This window comes from Coregonus clupeaformis, chromosome 39 (assembly GCF_020615455.1).
Source record: "Coregonus clupeaformis isolate EN_2021a chromosome 39, ASM2061545v1, whole genome shotgun sequence".
In the NCBI taxonomy this organism is placed as follows: Eukaryota; Metazoa; Chordata; class Actinopteri; order Salmoniformes; family Salmonidae; genus Coregonus; species Coregonus clupeaformis.
Genome location: NC_059230.1, coordinates 3,367,389 through 3,383,215, shown reverse-complemented (window position 1 = coordinate 3,383,215; position 15,827 = coordinate 3,367,389). Strand labels below are relative to the sequence as shown.

Genomic DNA, 15,827 nt, shown 5'->3' with positions numbered 1-15,827 from the left:
TGTGGCCTGCTGGAGGTCATTTTGCATGGCTCTGGCAGTGCTCCTCCTGCTCCTCCTTGCACAAAGGCGGAGGTAGCGGTCCTGCTGCTGGGTTGTTGCCCTCCTACGGCCTCCTCCACGTCTCCTGATGTACTAGCCTGTCTCCTGGTAGCGCCTCCTTGCTCTGGACACTACGCTGACAGACACAGCAAACCTTCTTGCCACAGCTCGCATTGATGTGCCATCCTGGATGAGCTGCACTACCTGAGCCACTTGTGTGGGTTGTAGACTCCGTCTCATGCTACCACTAGAGAGAAAGCACCGCCAGCATTCAAAAGTGACCAAAACATCAGCCAGGAAGCATAGGAACTGAGAAGTGGTCTGTGGTCACCACCTGCAGAACCATTCCATTATTGGGGGTGTCTTGCTAATTGCCTATAATTTCCACCTGTTGTCTATTCCATTTGCACAACAGCATGTGCAATTTATTGTCAATCAGTGTTGCTTCCTAAGTGGGCAGTTTGATTTCACAGAAGTGTGATCGACTTGGAGTTACATTGTGTTGTTTAAGTGTTCCCTTTATTTTTTTGAGCAGTATATACAGTGGGGAAAAAAAGTATTTAGTCAGCCACCAATTGTGCAAGTTTTCCCACTTAAAAAGATGAGAGAGGCCTGTAATTTTCATCATAGGTACACGTCAACTATGACAGACAAAATGAGAATTTTTTTTCCAGAAAATCACATTGTAGGATTTTTAATGAATTTATTTGCAAATTATGGTGGAAAATAAGTATTTGGTCAATAACAAAAGTTTCTCAATACTTTGTTATATACCCTTTGTTGGCAATGACACAGGTCAAACGTTTTCTGTAAGTCTTCCCAAGGTTTTCACACACTGTTACTGGTATTTTGGCCCATTCCTCCATGCAGATCTCCTCTAGAGCAGTGATGTTTTGGGGCTGTCGCTGGGCAACACGGACTTTCAACTCCCTCCAAAGATTTTCTATGGGGTTGAGATCTGGAGACTGGCTAGGCCACTCCAGGACCTTGTAATGCTTCTTACGAAGCCACTCCTTCGTTGCCCGGGCGGTGTGTTTGGGATCATTGTCATGCTGAAAGACCCAGCCACGTTTCATCTTCAATGCCCTTGCTGATGGAAGGAGGTTTTCACTCAAAATCTCACGATACATGGCCCATTCATTCTTTCCTTTACACGGATCAGTCGTCCTGGTCCCTTTGCAGAAAAACAGCCCCAAAGCATGATGTTTCCACCCCCATGCTTCACAGTAGGTATGGTGTTCTTTGGATGCAACTCATCATTCTTTGTCCCCCAAACACGACGAGTTGAGTTTTTACCAAAAAGTTCTATTTTGGTTTCATCTGACCATATGACATTCTCCCAATCCTCTTCTGGATCATCCAAATGCACTCTAGCAAACTTCAGACGGGCCTGGACATGTACTGGCTTAAGCAGGGGGACACGTCTGGCACTGCAGGATTTGAGTCCCTGGTGGCGTAGTGTGTTACTGATGGTAGGCTTTGTTACTTTGGTCCCAGCTCTCTGCAGGTCATTCACTAGGTCCCCCCGTGTGGTTCTGGGATTTTTGCTCACCGTTCTTGTGTTCATTTTGACCCCACGGGGTGAGATCTTGCGTGGAGCCCCAGATCGAGGGAGATTATCAGTGGTCTTGTATGTCTTCCATTTCCTAATAATTGCTCCCACAGTTGATTTCTCCAAACCAAGCTGCTTACCTATTGCAGATTCAGTCTTCCCAGCCTGGTGCAGGTCTACAATTTTGTTTCTGGTGTCCTTTGACAGCTCTTTGGTCTTGGCCATAGTGGAGTTTGGAGTGTGACTGTTTGAGGTTGTGGTCAGGTGTCTTTTATACTGATAACAAGTTCAAACAGGTGCCATTAATACAGGTAACGAGTGGAGGACAGAGGAGCCTCTTAAAGAAGAAGTTACAGGTCTGTGAGAGCCAGAAATCTTGCTTGTTTGTAGGTGACCAAATACTTATTTTCCACCATAATTTGCAAATAAATTCATTAAAAATCCTACAATGTGATTTTCTGGAGAAAAAAAATCTCAATTTGTCTGTCATACTTGACGTGTACCCATGATGAAAATTACACGCCTCTCTCATCTTTTTAAGTGGGAGAACATGCACAATTGGTGGCTGACTAAATACTTTTTTCCCCCACTGTTTATCCTTAACATTCACAGACTTAAAATGATCAACTACTTCCTTGTATGACGTGTTGACCCGGAGCTCAGGTCTTTTGAAGAACTCCTCTTTACACATAGGGCACTGGGGTATATCTCTGGAATCTCAGTAACTTTCAATACAATTCTTACAGAAGTTATGGCCACGAGGAGTAGTGACTGGATTAGTGAACAATTCCAGACTGAGCAATTGAACTACCTCTCAAGCAGACTACTTCTAGAGGAAGCCATATATCTGAAAATAGAATAGTGTGTTGATCGATGCCATGTGAATCTTGACCCATATACCCCATATCTCTTACAACTTGGCAAACACTTCCAATCTGTGTTTAGCGCCAACTGATGGCAATGGGGTGAAATGACCGACACACTCGTAGGCTACTCCAGTGTGTCATTGTCATGCAGGTATAGCTAGACTTACTCTGGTTAGTTTTTGTAACGTTTGCATGGAAAAAATTATAATCCAGTCCATTATAGCCTAGGCCTAATTGGTACATTTCTGACAACTTTGCTTAGGTTTCTGGAGTGATTGTGATGTCGTGGTATTGCGGTTGAGTAGGGTGTGTAAAGGTGGAGACTAGGGAAGTACTCATTTCCTACCATGTCCTGTATTCATAAAGCATCTGACTAGGATTGCTGGTCTAGGATCAGTTTTGCCTTTCGACCATAATATGATTATATGGTCATGGAGAAGGGGCCTGATCCTAGATCAGCACTCCTGCTTTGTGAACACAGGCCCAGGTGAAGTTTGGACACACCCACAGAGTGCTTACTGCTCAGAGCAAAGGGAGAGAGGGAGGGAGATACTGCAGGGTGTGTGATGTTGAGAGCGAGGAAGGGACACTGTAGTGAGTTTCACAGGGCCAAAACCTGTTGTGGATTTACATAGAGAGACGGACAGTACAATACAATACAGTGGAGTAGGAAGCAACCTCCGGAGGACTACAGAGACACGGGACTGTGTGAACACACGAGAAACAGGAGAGCTCAATCAGCATGCAGAGTAAGTTGTATACCTTTTTATTTATTTATTTAAAAAAATATCCCTTTTTTATTGCTGTATTATATCATCTAAATCTCATACGTTATCCTCAAGTTGGTTACCAAGAATGATTGTAAACTTGTTTGGACATAGGAGATTCTTTCACAGCGTATGTGGGGAATGTTTTCATGAGTCCGTTTAAAGAAATGTTGATGTAGTATGGAACATAACATACTAAAGTCTGACTCAATGGTATGGGCGGAGAAATTATCAAGGTCCCACATTGTGTTTTAAAGTCAACATGAAAGATTAGTGTCTAAAAGTACTTTTTTTTAGCATGAATTTGATAATAGTTCTGTGGAAATTGACATGGGTGATTCTGCCATATGCTCTCACTTTAACTTCAAACATCCTGTATGTTTTCGTTATTTGAAGTTGAAAAGGTATTTATCGAAACATGGCATGTCATTTCAGTTTGAGTAGGCTGCGTCCCAAAGGGCATCGTATCCTCTGTATCGTGCACAATGCACTACTTTTGACCAGAGTGCATTGTATAGGGAATATGGTGCCATTTGAGAGCAGACATACAGTACGCATCTGTACAGATTTTAAAAAAACCTAGAGCAGGTACAAGGTAGAGATACAGCCTGCATTTCTACATTCCAGGGATGGTTTACAGCTGAAGTGTTTGGAACAAACTCTTTCACAACCCGTTTATTGATGGGAGTTGTGTTGATGTTTAAAAAGTTATGGCTATGGTGCTCATTTTAATATACTGGCTTTTTCGTTTCTCTCTCTCTCCTACACACTCACTCCCCTCCCTCTGTCAGGTGTGAGATCCCCAGGGAGGGGGGGCACTTTGTCAGAGGAGTCGTTCCAATGTTCTATCTGTCTGGAGGTCTTCGTAGAGCCTGTCTCTACCCCCTGCGGACACAGCTTCTGCAAGGCCTGTCTTCAGGTATCATATTTACTTTATAAAGCTCTTTTTACATCAGCAGTTGTCATAAAGTGCTTTACAGTTACCTGGCCTAGACCCCAAAAAGCAAGCAAAACATAAGCGAAATGTCAGTGGCCAGGAAAAACATTCTAGAATGTATTAAGGAACCTAGGAAGAATACTAGACTATGTGCTTCCAACCCCTTGTGTGTGTGTGTGTGTTTCCATGGACTGTAAGGAAAATGGATAAATAAAGTCCTTCTCTTTCTCCTCCTCATTCTGTAGGGCTACTGGGACCACAGCAAGAAGTTCCAGTGCCCCATGTGTAAGAAGAGCTACACCCGGAGGCCGGAGCTCAGCATCAACCGGGTCCTCGCCGAGATCTCTTCCCAGTTCCAGGGACTCGATGTGGGGGTGACTCCACCGAACACGAAGGCGGGTGCGGTGGCTGGGAGTCTGGCGGCGGGACATGGGTTTCACGGAGAGTCACCGGCGGCTGAGGCGGAGGGTGGGGAGTTCGCCCGGGCGGGCGAGGTGCCGTGTGATGCGTGCATTGGGAGGAAGATGAGGGCCCTGAAATCTTGTCTCAACTGTCCCGGGTCATACTGTGAGGCACATCTCCGACATCACAAGTGAGAAATAACAAATATATTTTCTTAGTGTTTTGCCTTCTTCTCTCTATGACTGAATTGAAATGTAATTGACCCCCACCCTGACACATAAGTTAAACTTTACCTAAACACAGGAAGGTGAAATCTCTGACGTCCCACCGCCTGGTTGAGCCCTTGCACCACCTGGAAGAGAAGATCTGTAAGAAGCACGAGCGCCTGCTGGAGGTCTACTGTCGTAACGACCGCGGCTGCGTCTGCATCTCCTGCGCAGAGGCCGCACACAAGACCCACGAGATCGTCTCAGTCGACCGTGAGTGGAAGAAGAAGATGGTGAGTCCAGGGTAGACAGATGGATACAGCAGAAAGATAGGCTAGATAGCCACACTTTAGCTCAGTGGGCTAACACAGTCTTGTAGTGCACAGGAGACCATGGTTCGAACCCTAGTTGATTATTACATTTACATTTACATTTTAGTCATTTAGCAGACGCTCTTATCCAGAGCGACTTACAGTTAGCGCATACATTATTTTATCGAACCCACAACCCTGGCGTTGCAAACGCCATGCTCTACCAACTGAGCTACATCCCTGCCGTCCATTCCCTCCCCTACCCTGGACGACGCTGGGCCAAATGTGCGCCGCCCCATGGGTCTCCCGGTCGCGGCCGGCTACGACAGAGCCTGGATTCGAACCAGGATCTCTAGTGGCACAGCTAGCACTGCGATGCAGTGCCTTAGACCACTGCGCCACTCGGGAGATCCAATCCATTATGATGGCAGAAATGATGTGTAACAGTGCGTTAGCTCAGTGGGCTAACACAGATAGGCAGGATGGCTGAGATGTATAACACTATAACCTGTGGATACCTTACTGTTGAGTACAGCCAGCCCTTGGGTAACAGAGGTGATTCAGCATACATCATACCTAGCATCTGCATCACATCTACCCAGTAATCGCATAAAATGCACCCCCTCCCGTGTATTTCTTGCTTTTGTACTGTACTATACATCAGACTTTAATATTTTCTGCACTCACACAGAGTCATCTGGGTAAGTGGAGGTTGGAGCTGAAACACCTGATCAAGGAGCGGGCCAAGAAGCTGGAGGAGATCAACCAGTCCATACGGGTCATCAAAGTGAGTTCCTCGTATAAATGGTGATGTCATCAAAATGCACCACCTTTTGTCTTTTGTGGTGTTTGGTTGAGTGAGAGTAAGCTGGGTTGTATTCATTAGGGCAAACCGTAGTGAAACAACAATAGTTGATTGGCATACCGCCTCTTGATCAGGGCTCTTTTATTTCTGTAAAATAAATATCTATCTTGATGGGACATATGGATGAATAAAGTTATATGATGTATAAATCAAATAGAATACATTTGCATAGTGTCAATACCCCCATAGTGTCCCCAACCCTTACACTAGGCCTTACAGTTGACTACAATAGATAGCATTTTTGCTCCCATTTTTGTAATGGCTCTGATCCATCTCTTAGGCCTAGGCAGACTAGCCGGCGTGGCCAGTGCAAACATTTACCTGAGTGCCCGCACCTTGTTTTAAGACTACAGTCCTTAACTAGTACCTCCTGGAAACTCCCTTTGTGGACCAAAGAGGTTAAGATAGTAGAATTTCTATCAGCTTTAAAGGGGCAATCCAGTATTAAATAACAGCAAAACGACTTGTTTAGGTAAACAGCTGACACATGGGACTGGAGAAAACGTTGTCAGTCTCAAATTCATAGACAGGCGCTAGCCAAGGTCGAGGGGTCAATTCCTGCAGGGATCACATAGACACAGCCAACTGACACTTGGCTAAATAGTAGTTAATAGCAGTAAACTGTTTTCTCTGTAGCAGTACTGACTACTCACTAAAACTCGCTTAGTTCACTGCTACGCTGGTTGACCAGTCTCCTGGTCAGATATTGACTGTAAATAGAGCACAGTGCAACTGCAGTCCACTTGAGCCGTGTTTAAAAATGCGATGAGGTTACAGAGGGAGGGCATATCTTGGTGGGTTATTTACTGACTAGAAGGGGGGAGGGGGGAGAGGGATGAGAGGGGGGGAGTGAGTGGGATGATAAACAATTCTGTTCATAGGTTTTGATTTTCAATCATGTTTTTATATTATACACTTTTCCTGTGTAGTCATGAACACGTGACATGGAAAGGAAGCATAACAAAACACAAACTGTTTCCTCCAACTCAAGCAGGTAGATATTTGCCTGTGGGCTGAGAGGGATAAGGCAGCCAGACCTGTTAGGCCAGTTGTGCTGTTGGCAAACATGTACATCAGTTGTGTGTCGACAGCTTTAGAGTAACTTCACATCACTCAAACGTGTACCTCAGCCGTGTGTGTTTTCACACACAACCTCTCTCCTGCATCTCCCCATCTTTATAGCAGTGCTCAGAGGGAGATGTAGGAGAGCGATGGATTTATCTGTATCTCCAGAATATGTCTGTATACAGTGCATTCGGAAGGTCTTCAGACCAGTTGACTTTTTTCCACATTTTGTTACGTTACAGCTTTATTCTAAAATGGATTAAATACATTTTTTTCCTCATCAATCTACACACAATACCCAATAATGACAAAGTGAAAACCGTTTTTTAGAAATGTTTGCAAATGTATAAAAGAAAAAAACAGAGACCTTATTTACATAAGTATTCAGACCCTTTGCTATGAGACATTGATCATCCTTGAGATGTTTCTACAACTTGATTGGAGTCCAGCTGTGGTAATGTATTTGTCTGTATCTCTAGAATATGTCTGTACATGTCACTCTGTCCTCTCCCATCTCTATGACTCTCAATAGAACAATGTCTCAATATCTGTGTACTATGTATGTCTGTCTATAACCTGTCTTTATAGAGCAGCGCCCAGAGGGAGTTGGAGGACAGTTGGCAGGTGTATGCAGAGCTGCAAAGTCTAGTGGAGCAGAGCCAGGCTGAGCTGGTGGAGCTGATCGGTACGAGACAGCGTGAGGCGGAGAGGCATGCCCAGGAGCTGGTCCGAGGTCTGGAGGACGAACTGAGCCAGCTCCGGAAGAGGAGCGGAGAGCTGGACGCCCTGGCACAGAACCAGGATAAAGTAATCTTCCTTAAGGTAGGCTAGGACATGACGAGGGGATACACAGGCCCACACACACAGAAACACACAGACACACGCATAACACACACACACACACACACACACCATACACAGTTAAACCCCTTCTCGTCCTCCCCTGCAGAGCTTGCCCACACTGGCGCCCCTCCCAGAGCCCATTAATTGGTCAGGTGTGAGTGTGAACACAGACCTCTACCTAGGAACTATCCAATCATCCGTCAGCACCCTCGTCGACAGGTTCCAGGAAGAACTCAAGAGTCTGTACGGAAAAGGTGGGCAAAATCAACCATTATTATATACAGTCTTGGTCAAAAGTTTTGAGAATTAATTGTCTTCACAAAGTTTGCTGCTTCAGTGTTTTTAGGTATTTTTGTCAGAATAATTACAAGCATTCCATAAGTGTCAAAGGCTTTTATTGACAATTACATTAAGTTTATGCAAAGAGTCAATATTTGCAGTGTTGACCCTTCTTTTTCAAGACCTCTGCAATCTGCCCTGGCATGCTGTCAATTAACTTATGGGCCACATCCTGACTGATGGCAGCCCGTTCTTACATAATCAATGCTTGGAGTTTGTCAGAATTTGTGAGTTTTTGTTTGTCCACCCGCCTCTTGAGGATTGACCACAAGTTCTCAGTGGGATTAAGGTCTGGGGAGTTTCCTGGCCATGGACCCAAAATGTTGATGTTTTGTTCCCTGAGCCACTTAGTTATCACTTTTGCCTTATGGCAAGGTGCTCCATCATGCTGAAAAAGGCATTGTTCGTCACCAAACTGTTCTTGGATGGTTGGGAGAAATTGCTCTCGGAGGATGTGTTGGTACCATTCTTTATTCATGGCTGTGTTCTTAGGCAAAATTGTGAGTGAGCCCACTCCCTTGGCTGAGAAGCAACCCCACACATGAATAGTCTCAGGATGCTTTACTGTTGGCATGACACAGGACTGATGGTAGCGCTCACCTTTTCTTCTCTGGACAAGCTTTTTTCCGGATGCCCCAAACAATCGGAAAGGGGATTCATCAGAGAAAATGACTTTACCCCAGTCCTCAGCAGTCCAATCCCTGTACCTTTTGCAGAATATCAGTCTGTCCCTGATGTTTTTCCTGGAGAAAAGTGGCTTCCTCGCTGCCCTTCTTGACACCAGGCCATCCTCCAAAAGTCTTCGCCTCACTGTGTGTGCAGATTCACTCACACCTGCCTGCTGCCATTCCTGAGCAAGCTCTGCAATGGTGGTGCCCCGATCCCGCAGCTGAATCAACTTTAGGAGACTATCCTGGCGCTTGCTGGACTTTCTTGTGCGCCCTGAAGCCTTCTTCACAACAATTGAACCTCTCTCCTTGACGTTCTTGATGATCCGATAAATGGTTGATTTAGGTGCAATCTTACTAGCAGTAATATCCTTGCCTCTGAAGCCCTTTTTGTGCAAAGCAATGATGACGGCACGTGTTTCCTTGCAGGTAACCATGGTTAACAGAGGAAGAACAATGATTTCAAGCAACACCCTCCTTTTTAAAGCTTCCAGTCTGTTATTCTAACTCAATCAGCATGACAGAGTGATCTCCAGCCTTGTCCTCGTCAACACTCTCACCTGTGTTAACGAGAGAATCACTGACATGATGTCAGCTGGTCCTTTTGTGGCAGGGCTGAAATGCAGTGGAAAAGTTTTTTGGGGATTTATTTCATTTTCATGGAAAAGAGGGACTTTGCAATGAATTGTAATTCATCTGATCACTCTTCATAACATTCTGGAGTATATGCAAATTGCCATCATAAAAACTGAGGCAGCAGACTTTGTGAAAGTTAATATGTGTGTCATGCTCAAAACTTTTGACCACGACTGTAGATCAAATCATACCTTGTTTGCCAGGGTAAGATAGTGGTGCACTACCTACAGCAGGGGTAGGCAACCCTGTTCCTGGAGGGCCACAGGTACTGCAGGATTTTGTTGCAACTAGGCACAACACCTGACCAACTGAACTAATTGATCAGTCCAGTGATTGCCTAAATTCAACACACCTGGTCTTCCACGTCGGTTAAATCAAAAACATGAAGTTTTAGTGCCAGGGTTGCCTACCCCTGATATACAGTATAAGGCTTTTGTCAAAAGCTGAGCAATATGTGTAAAACTGTAAAATTTGAGGGACCACCATTGTCACGTGCTTCCTGAGTGACCTCACTTCCTGTTTCCAAATCCCATTTCTCTCCAGGTAGAAGTTGCAGTGGGGAAAAAAAGTATTTAGTCAGCCACCAATTGTGCAAGTTCTCCCACTTAAAAAGATGTGAGAGGCCTGTAATTTTCATCATAGGTACACGTCAACTATGACAGACAAATTGAGAAAATATAAGTATTTAAGTAAATAAGTATTTGGTAACCTACAAACAAGCAAGATTTCTGGCTCTCACAGACCTGTAACTTCTTCTTTAAGAGGCTCCTCTGTCCTCCACTCGTTACATGTATTAATGGCACCTGTTTGGACTTGTTATCAGTATAAAAGACACCTGTCCACAACCTCAAACAGTCTAACTCCAAACTCCACTATGGCCAAGACCAAAGAGCTGTCAAAGGACACCAGAAACAAAATTGTAGACCTGTACCAGGCTGGGAAGACTGAATCTGCAATAGGTAAGCAGCTTGGTTTGAAGAAATCAACTGTGGGAGCAATTATTAGGAAATGGAAGACATACAAGACCACTGATCTCCCTCGATCTGGGGCTCCACGCAAGATCTCACCCCGTGGGGTCAAAATGATCACAAGAACGGTGAGCAAAAATCCCAGAACCACACGGGGGGACCTAGTGAATGACCTGCAGAGAGCTGGGACCAAAGTAACAAAGCCTACCATCAGTAACACAGTACGCCGCCAGGGACTTAAATCCTGCAATGCCAGACGTGTCCCCCTGCTTAAGCCAGTACATGTCCAGGCCCGTCTGAAGTTTGCTAGAGTGCATTTGGATGATCCAGAAGAGGATTGGGAGAATGTCATATGGTCAGATGAAACCAAAATATAACTTTTTGGTCAAAACTCAACTCGTCGTGTTTGGAGGACAAAGAATGCTGAGTTGCATTCAAAGAACACCATACCTAGTGTGAAGCATGGGGGTGGAAACATCATGCTTTGGGGATGTTTTTCTGCAAAGGGACCAGGACGACTGATCCGTGTAAAGGAAAGAATGAATGGGGCCATGTATTGTGAGACTTTGAGTGAAAACCTCCTTCCATCAGCAAGGGCATTGAAGATGAAACGTGGCTGGGTCTTTCAGCATGACAATGATCCCAAACACACCGCCCGGGCAATGAAGGAGTGGCTTCGTAAGAAGCATTTCAAGGTCCTGGAGTGGCCTAGCCAGTCTCCAGATCTCAACCCCATAGAAAATCTTTGGAGGGAGTTGAAAGTCCGTGTTGCCCAGCGACAGCCCCAAAACATCACTGCTCTAGAGGAGATCTGCATGGAGTAATGGGCCAAAATACCAGCAACAGTGTGTGAAAACCTTGTGAAGACTTACAGAAAACGTTTGACCTGTGTCATTGCCAACAAAGGGTATATAACAAAGTATTGAGAAACTTTTGTTATTGACCAAATACTTATTTTCCACCATAATTTGCAAATAAATTCATTAAAAATCCTACAATGTGATTTTCTGGAAAAGAAATTCTAATTTTGTCTGTCATAGTTGACGTGTACCTATGATGAAAATTACAGGCCTCTCTCATCTTTTTAAGTGGGAGAACTTGCACAATTGGTGGCTGACTAAATACTTTTTTCCCCCACTGTACCTGTAGGCACCAATCTAGGATCAGCATAGTTTCCCTCAATTCTTATCTCAACTGCAGGGAAGAAAAAACACCAAACTGACCTTAGATCAGTGTTTATCACGGCTCATAATAATGGCCAGAAAGGAGCAAATGGAATGGCATCAATGGAATGGCATGGGTTTGATGCATTTGATACTATTCCACTCCAGCCGTTAGCATTAGCCACTAACCTGTGGTGTCTATGTAGCTATCTAGATGTAGGTCATTGGACTGGCTCCTCTATATAGAGAGTGAATCATCAGATGGGATACATAGTGAAGTACAGTAGATGCCAAAGGTCAGCCATCTGTTAGTAATGAGATGGCAACAACAGGCGACTGACTGACAGCGCCACATGAAGGTGGGATTAGCACTGTCTGTTTACCTCCACTGTCGACTTTGACTCTGACTCCCTCTCTCTCTCTCTCTCTCTGACTGTCTCTCTCTGTATCGCTCTCGCTCTCTTTCTCTCACTCTCTCTCTCTCATGCTCTGTCTCGCTCGTGCTTTCTCTCTCTGTCTCGCTCGCGCTCTTTCTCTCTGTCTCGCTCGCGCTCTCTCTCTATCTCGCTCTCTTGCTCTGTAGCTCACTTGCTCTCTCAATTCAATTTAAAAGGCTTTATTGGCTTGGTAAACATATGTTCACATTTCCAAAGCAAGTGAAATAGATAATAAACAAAAGTTAAATAAACAATACAAAAATGTACAAAAAAAATTAAATAATCATTTTTCTTGTGGCAACAGGTCACAAATCTTGCTGCTGTAATGGCACACTGTGGTATTTCACCTAATAGATTTGGGTGTTTATCAAAATTGGATTTGTTTTCGAATTATTTGTGGGTCTGTGCAATCTGAGGGAAATATGTGTTTCTAATATGGTCATTCATTTGGCAGGAGGTTAGGAATTGCGCTCTCTCGCATTTCTCTCTCTCTCTCTCTCTGTCTCGCTCGCTGTCTCTCTCTCCCTCATTTTGTGGGCAGTGTGCACATAGCCTGTCTTCTCTTTAGAGCCAGGTCTGCCTACCACTGTCAATAGCTAGGCTATGCTCACTGAGTCTGTACATAGCTTTCCTTCATTTTGGGACAGTCACAGTGGTCAGGTATTCTGCCACTGTGTACTCTCTGTTTAGGTCCAAATAGCATTCCAGTTTATTCTGTTTTTTTGGTTAATTCTTTCCAATGTGTCTAGTAATTATATTTTTTATTCTGTCTCTCTGACTCTGACAGTGTGTCTCTCTTTCTCTCCTTTGCAGAGCTCAGGAAGCTGCAGAACTATGCAAGTGAGTACAGTTAGTATTTTTTAGATAGGTGCGAATTTGAATTTCAAGTGTGATGATTTGGGTACACATGCTCCTCTTTGAAACTACTTTGTGTTAACGTTTATGACAGAATGATGTTGTCTTCTAAAGTTTCAGTCGATAATAGAGGAAAATAGTAAGGCAGAGGCTTTGTTGATCCTCAGTAATTCTGCTCTGTCTATACTTCACCATATGGTGTCAGTACTGGGTCATGATTACACTTAGGAAGGATACAAACCTACAGTAGCAGTGGAGGTTGGTGTCACCTTAATTGGGGAGGACGGGAACGTAGTAATGGCTGGAGAGGAATAAGTAGAAAGGTATCAACAACATCAAACACACGGTTTCAATGTGTTTGATGCCATTCCATTCGCTCCGTTCCAGCCATTATTATGAGCCGTCTCCCCTCAGCAGCCTCCACTGGTTGTTCACTCCAGGGATATGTCCACTCCTCGATTCTATTTGGTCAGTTACATACATTGTTTTAAATGGAACTTGGACTGGTCAGAATATAACCCACCCTCTTTTAAATAGAACTTACACTGTTCTCATAAGAACCATCACTGTTCTCAACACTGCTCTCTCTCTCTCCTCCAGGTGAGGTGTACCTGGACCCGGGTACGGCCCAGAGGAACCTGGTCCTGTCAGAGGATGGTCGCCAGGTGATGTACGAGGAACAGAAGCACAACCAGTCGGAAGGCACTCGTCGCTTCAGCCCCGCCCTCTTCGTGATCGCTCGCGAGGGCCTGTCCTCTGGACGCCATTACTGGGAGGTCGAGGTGGGCCGCAAGACTGCCTGGACTGTGGGCGTGATGCGGGCATTGGCACGCCGGAAGGGAGAGATAAAGCTGAGCCCTGATGGAGGGTACTGCTGCCTTTCTATTTTAGTTTATTTATTTTTTACATTGAAATGTTATACATTTTGAAGGATAAAAGTTCAAATGTAATACACAAATCTATACGTCCTTCCACACAAAACATCACAAATTAACAAAAAATCTAAACACATTCAAAGAGATTCAAAAAGCTTGAGAGTCTGGATAGATGTCATGCCCTTGTTGTTACAGAGCATGTTATTCAGTGTATCAAAGTAATTATATAATTCTACCTTTTTAAAATATTGAGTAGGATGTTTATTTTTATTTTCTTGGTAACACTTGCCGATAAGGGTACATGAATAGACATTCAAAATTAGTTAACATTAGCTAATAGATTTACAGATCATTTATGGATGTGATATTTAGCAAGAATAATAATCTAATGTCAATTCATCACAAAGGTACTGGTGCCTGTGGCTGAAGAGTGGGGAGGTCAAGGCTCTGGCATCCACTCGACAGCACCTCCAGCTGACCTCTCACCCCCAGAAGATTGGCATCTTCCTCGACTATGAAGGTGGCCAGGTGTCGTTCTACGACGTCAAGGCGCGCACGCACCTCTTCACATTCGTGGATACATTCAGCGAGAGTTTGTATCCAATATTTAGTCCCTGTCTCAACCACGATGGAAAGAACGCGGCCCCGCTCATCATCAGTGCTGTGAAGCATAGCTGAGACAAGACATGACGAGGACTGTGTCCCAAATGGCACCCTATTCCCTCTACAGTGCACTAATTTTGACTGCACTACTTTGGGCCCTGGTCAAAAGTAGTGCACTATGCAGGGAATAGCATGACATTTGGGACGAAGTCATGACATGACACACCCCATTCTGCTCAGAGGTTGATCGATCACAGTTTAGTCACTTGATTAGGGGCCTGAGATCATCCTCACTGTGTGATCTTACCAGGAAAAACTGTGGGACCCAAGTGATAGCTGATATACTGTATAACTAAGGCCCAGAGTTTTCCTCAGGTCAGGTAACATGGTCAGGAAAAGCTAGTGTTTGATTGATGACCTTACTGTCCAGATTCTTACTTGCTTTAATACACAGAAGTCTAATGCTTTACATTTGAACTATTTTGATAGCTGGATTAATCTAAATGGACATTTAGTTGGGTATTGCCATACGTTCATTTGGGTATTGCTTTACTAAACAGTAAACAACTAAACATGTTAACTATATGTTAAGGGGGTAGATCTTTGGATAAAAATACATCTTCTAAAAATCCTTACTGTGAAACAGTTGACTTTTTTATAAGTCTTTCATTATATATTTGATAAGTCTAGAAGTAAATGGAAAGCTGTAAACAACAACTACAGTACAGCAAATTCACAGAGAATACATATATATATATATATTTATACTCCGGACTCTGACATTGCTCTTCCTAATATTTCTTAATTCCATTCTTTTACTTTTTGATTTTTGTATATTTTTGTGTATTCTTAGATATGATGGCACTGTTGGAGCTAGGAATACAAGCATTTCACTACACCTGCATTAAAATCTACTAAATATGTAACTAACTACAGTACAGCAAATTCACAGAGAATAAAATGTTTACTTTTTACTTCAATCTGAAGCTTTTAAAATAAAGATTTTCTATCAATAAGTAAATCACCCCTGAAATGATATTCAACCAAAGTCCTAGGAAAGAAAACCACTGCAGCAAAGTTAAGTGGAATTCACAGTAGACTTGGAGCTATATAACTTACACTTAAAGTGAGAGATACGACATTATGTGGTGTTGACATTCACATTTTAGTAACTTTGCAGATGCTCTTACTCAGCAATTAGGGTTAAGTGCCTTGCTCAAGGGCACATTGACAGATGGTTCACCTAGTCGGCTTGGGGATTCGAACCAGCTTTCGGATACTAGCCCAACGCTCTTAACTGCTACGCTACCTGCCACCCCGGTATGTCTATTCTATGTGTTACTAATTGTTGAGTATATGAACCAATCTTACAAATGTTAATCAATGAAAAAGTGACCTAGGGCTATAGGCAAAGAATGATAAAAGCCACT

General features: G+C 43.8%; 1 protein-coding gene across 1 annotated transcript; it reads left to right on the top strand.

Moving 5' to 3' along the window:
• Positions 1–3,071: 3,071 nt before the first annotated feature.
• On the top strand, positions 3,072–15,205 carry LOC121554388 (E3 ubiquitin-protein ligase TRIM39-like). The gene is made up of 10 exons (XM_045211756.1): positions 3,072–3,206; positions 4,016–4,143; positions 4,407–4,753; positions 4,867–5,062; positions 5,772–5,867; positions 7,599–7,832; positions 7,960–8,107; positions 12,878–12,904; positions 13,520–13,787; positions 14,202–15,205. The coding sequence occupies exons 1-10, from the start codon at positions 3,200–3,202 to the stop codon at positions 14,470–14,472; spliced, it is 1,722 nt and encodes a 573-aa protein (XP_045067691.1). The 5' UTR covers positions 3,072–3,199; the 3' UTR covers positions 14,473–15,205.
• Positions 15,206–15,827: the final 622 nt, after the last annotated feature.

Coding starts and splice junctions, on each gene's coding strand:
- LOC121554388 (XM_045211756.1), top strand. Junction 8,108..12,877: donor CAAGAGTCTGTACGGAAAAG/GTGGGCAAAATC, acceptor TCTCCTTTGCAG/AGCTCAGGAAGCTGCAGAAC. Junction 12,905..13,519: donor GAAGCTGCAGAACTATGCAA/GTGAGTACAGTT, acceptor TCTCTCCTCCAG/GTGAGGTGTACCTGGACCCG.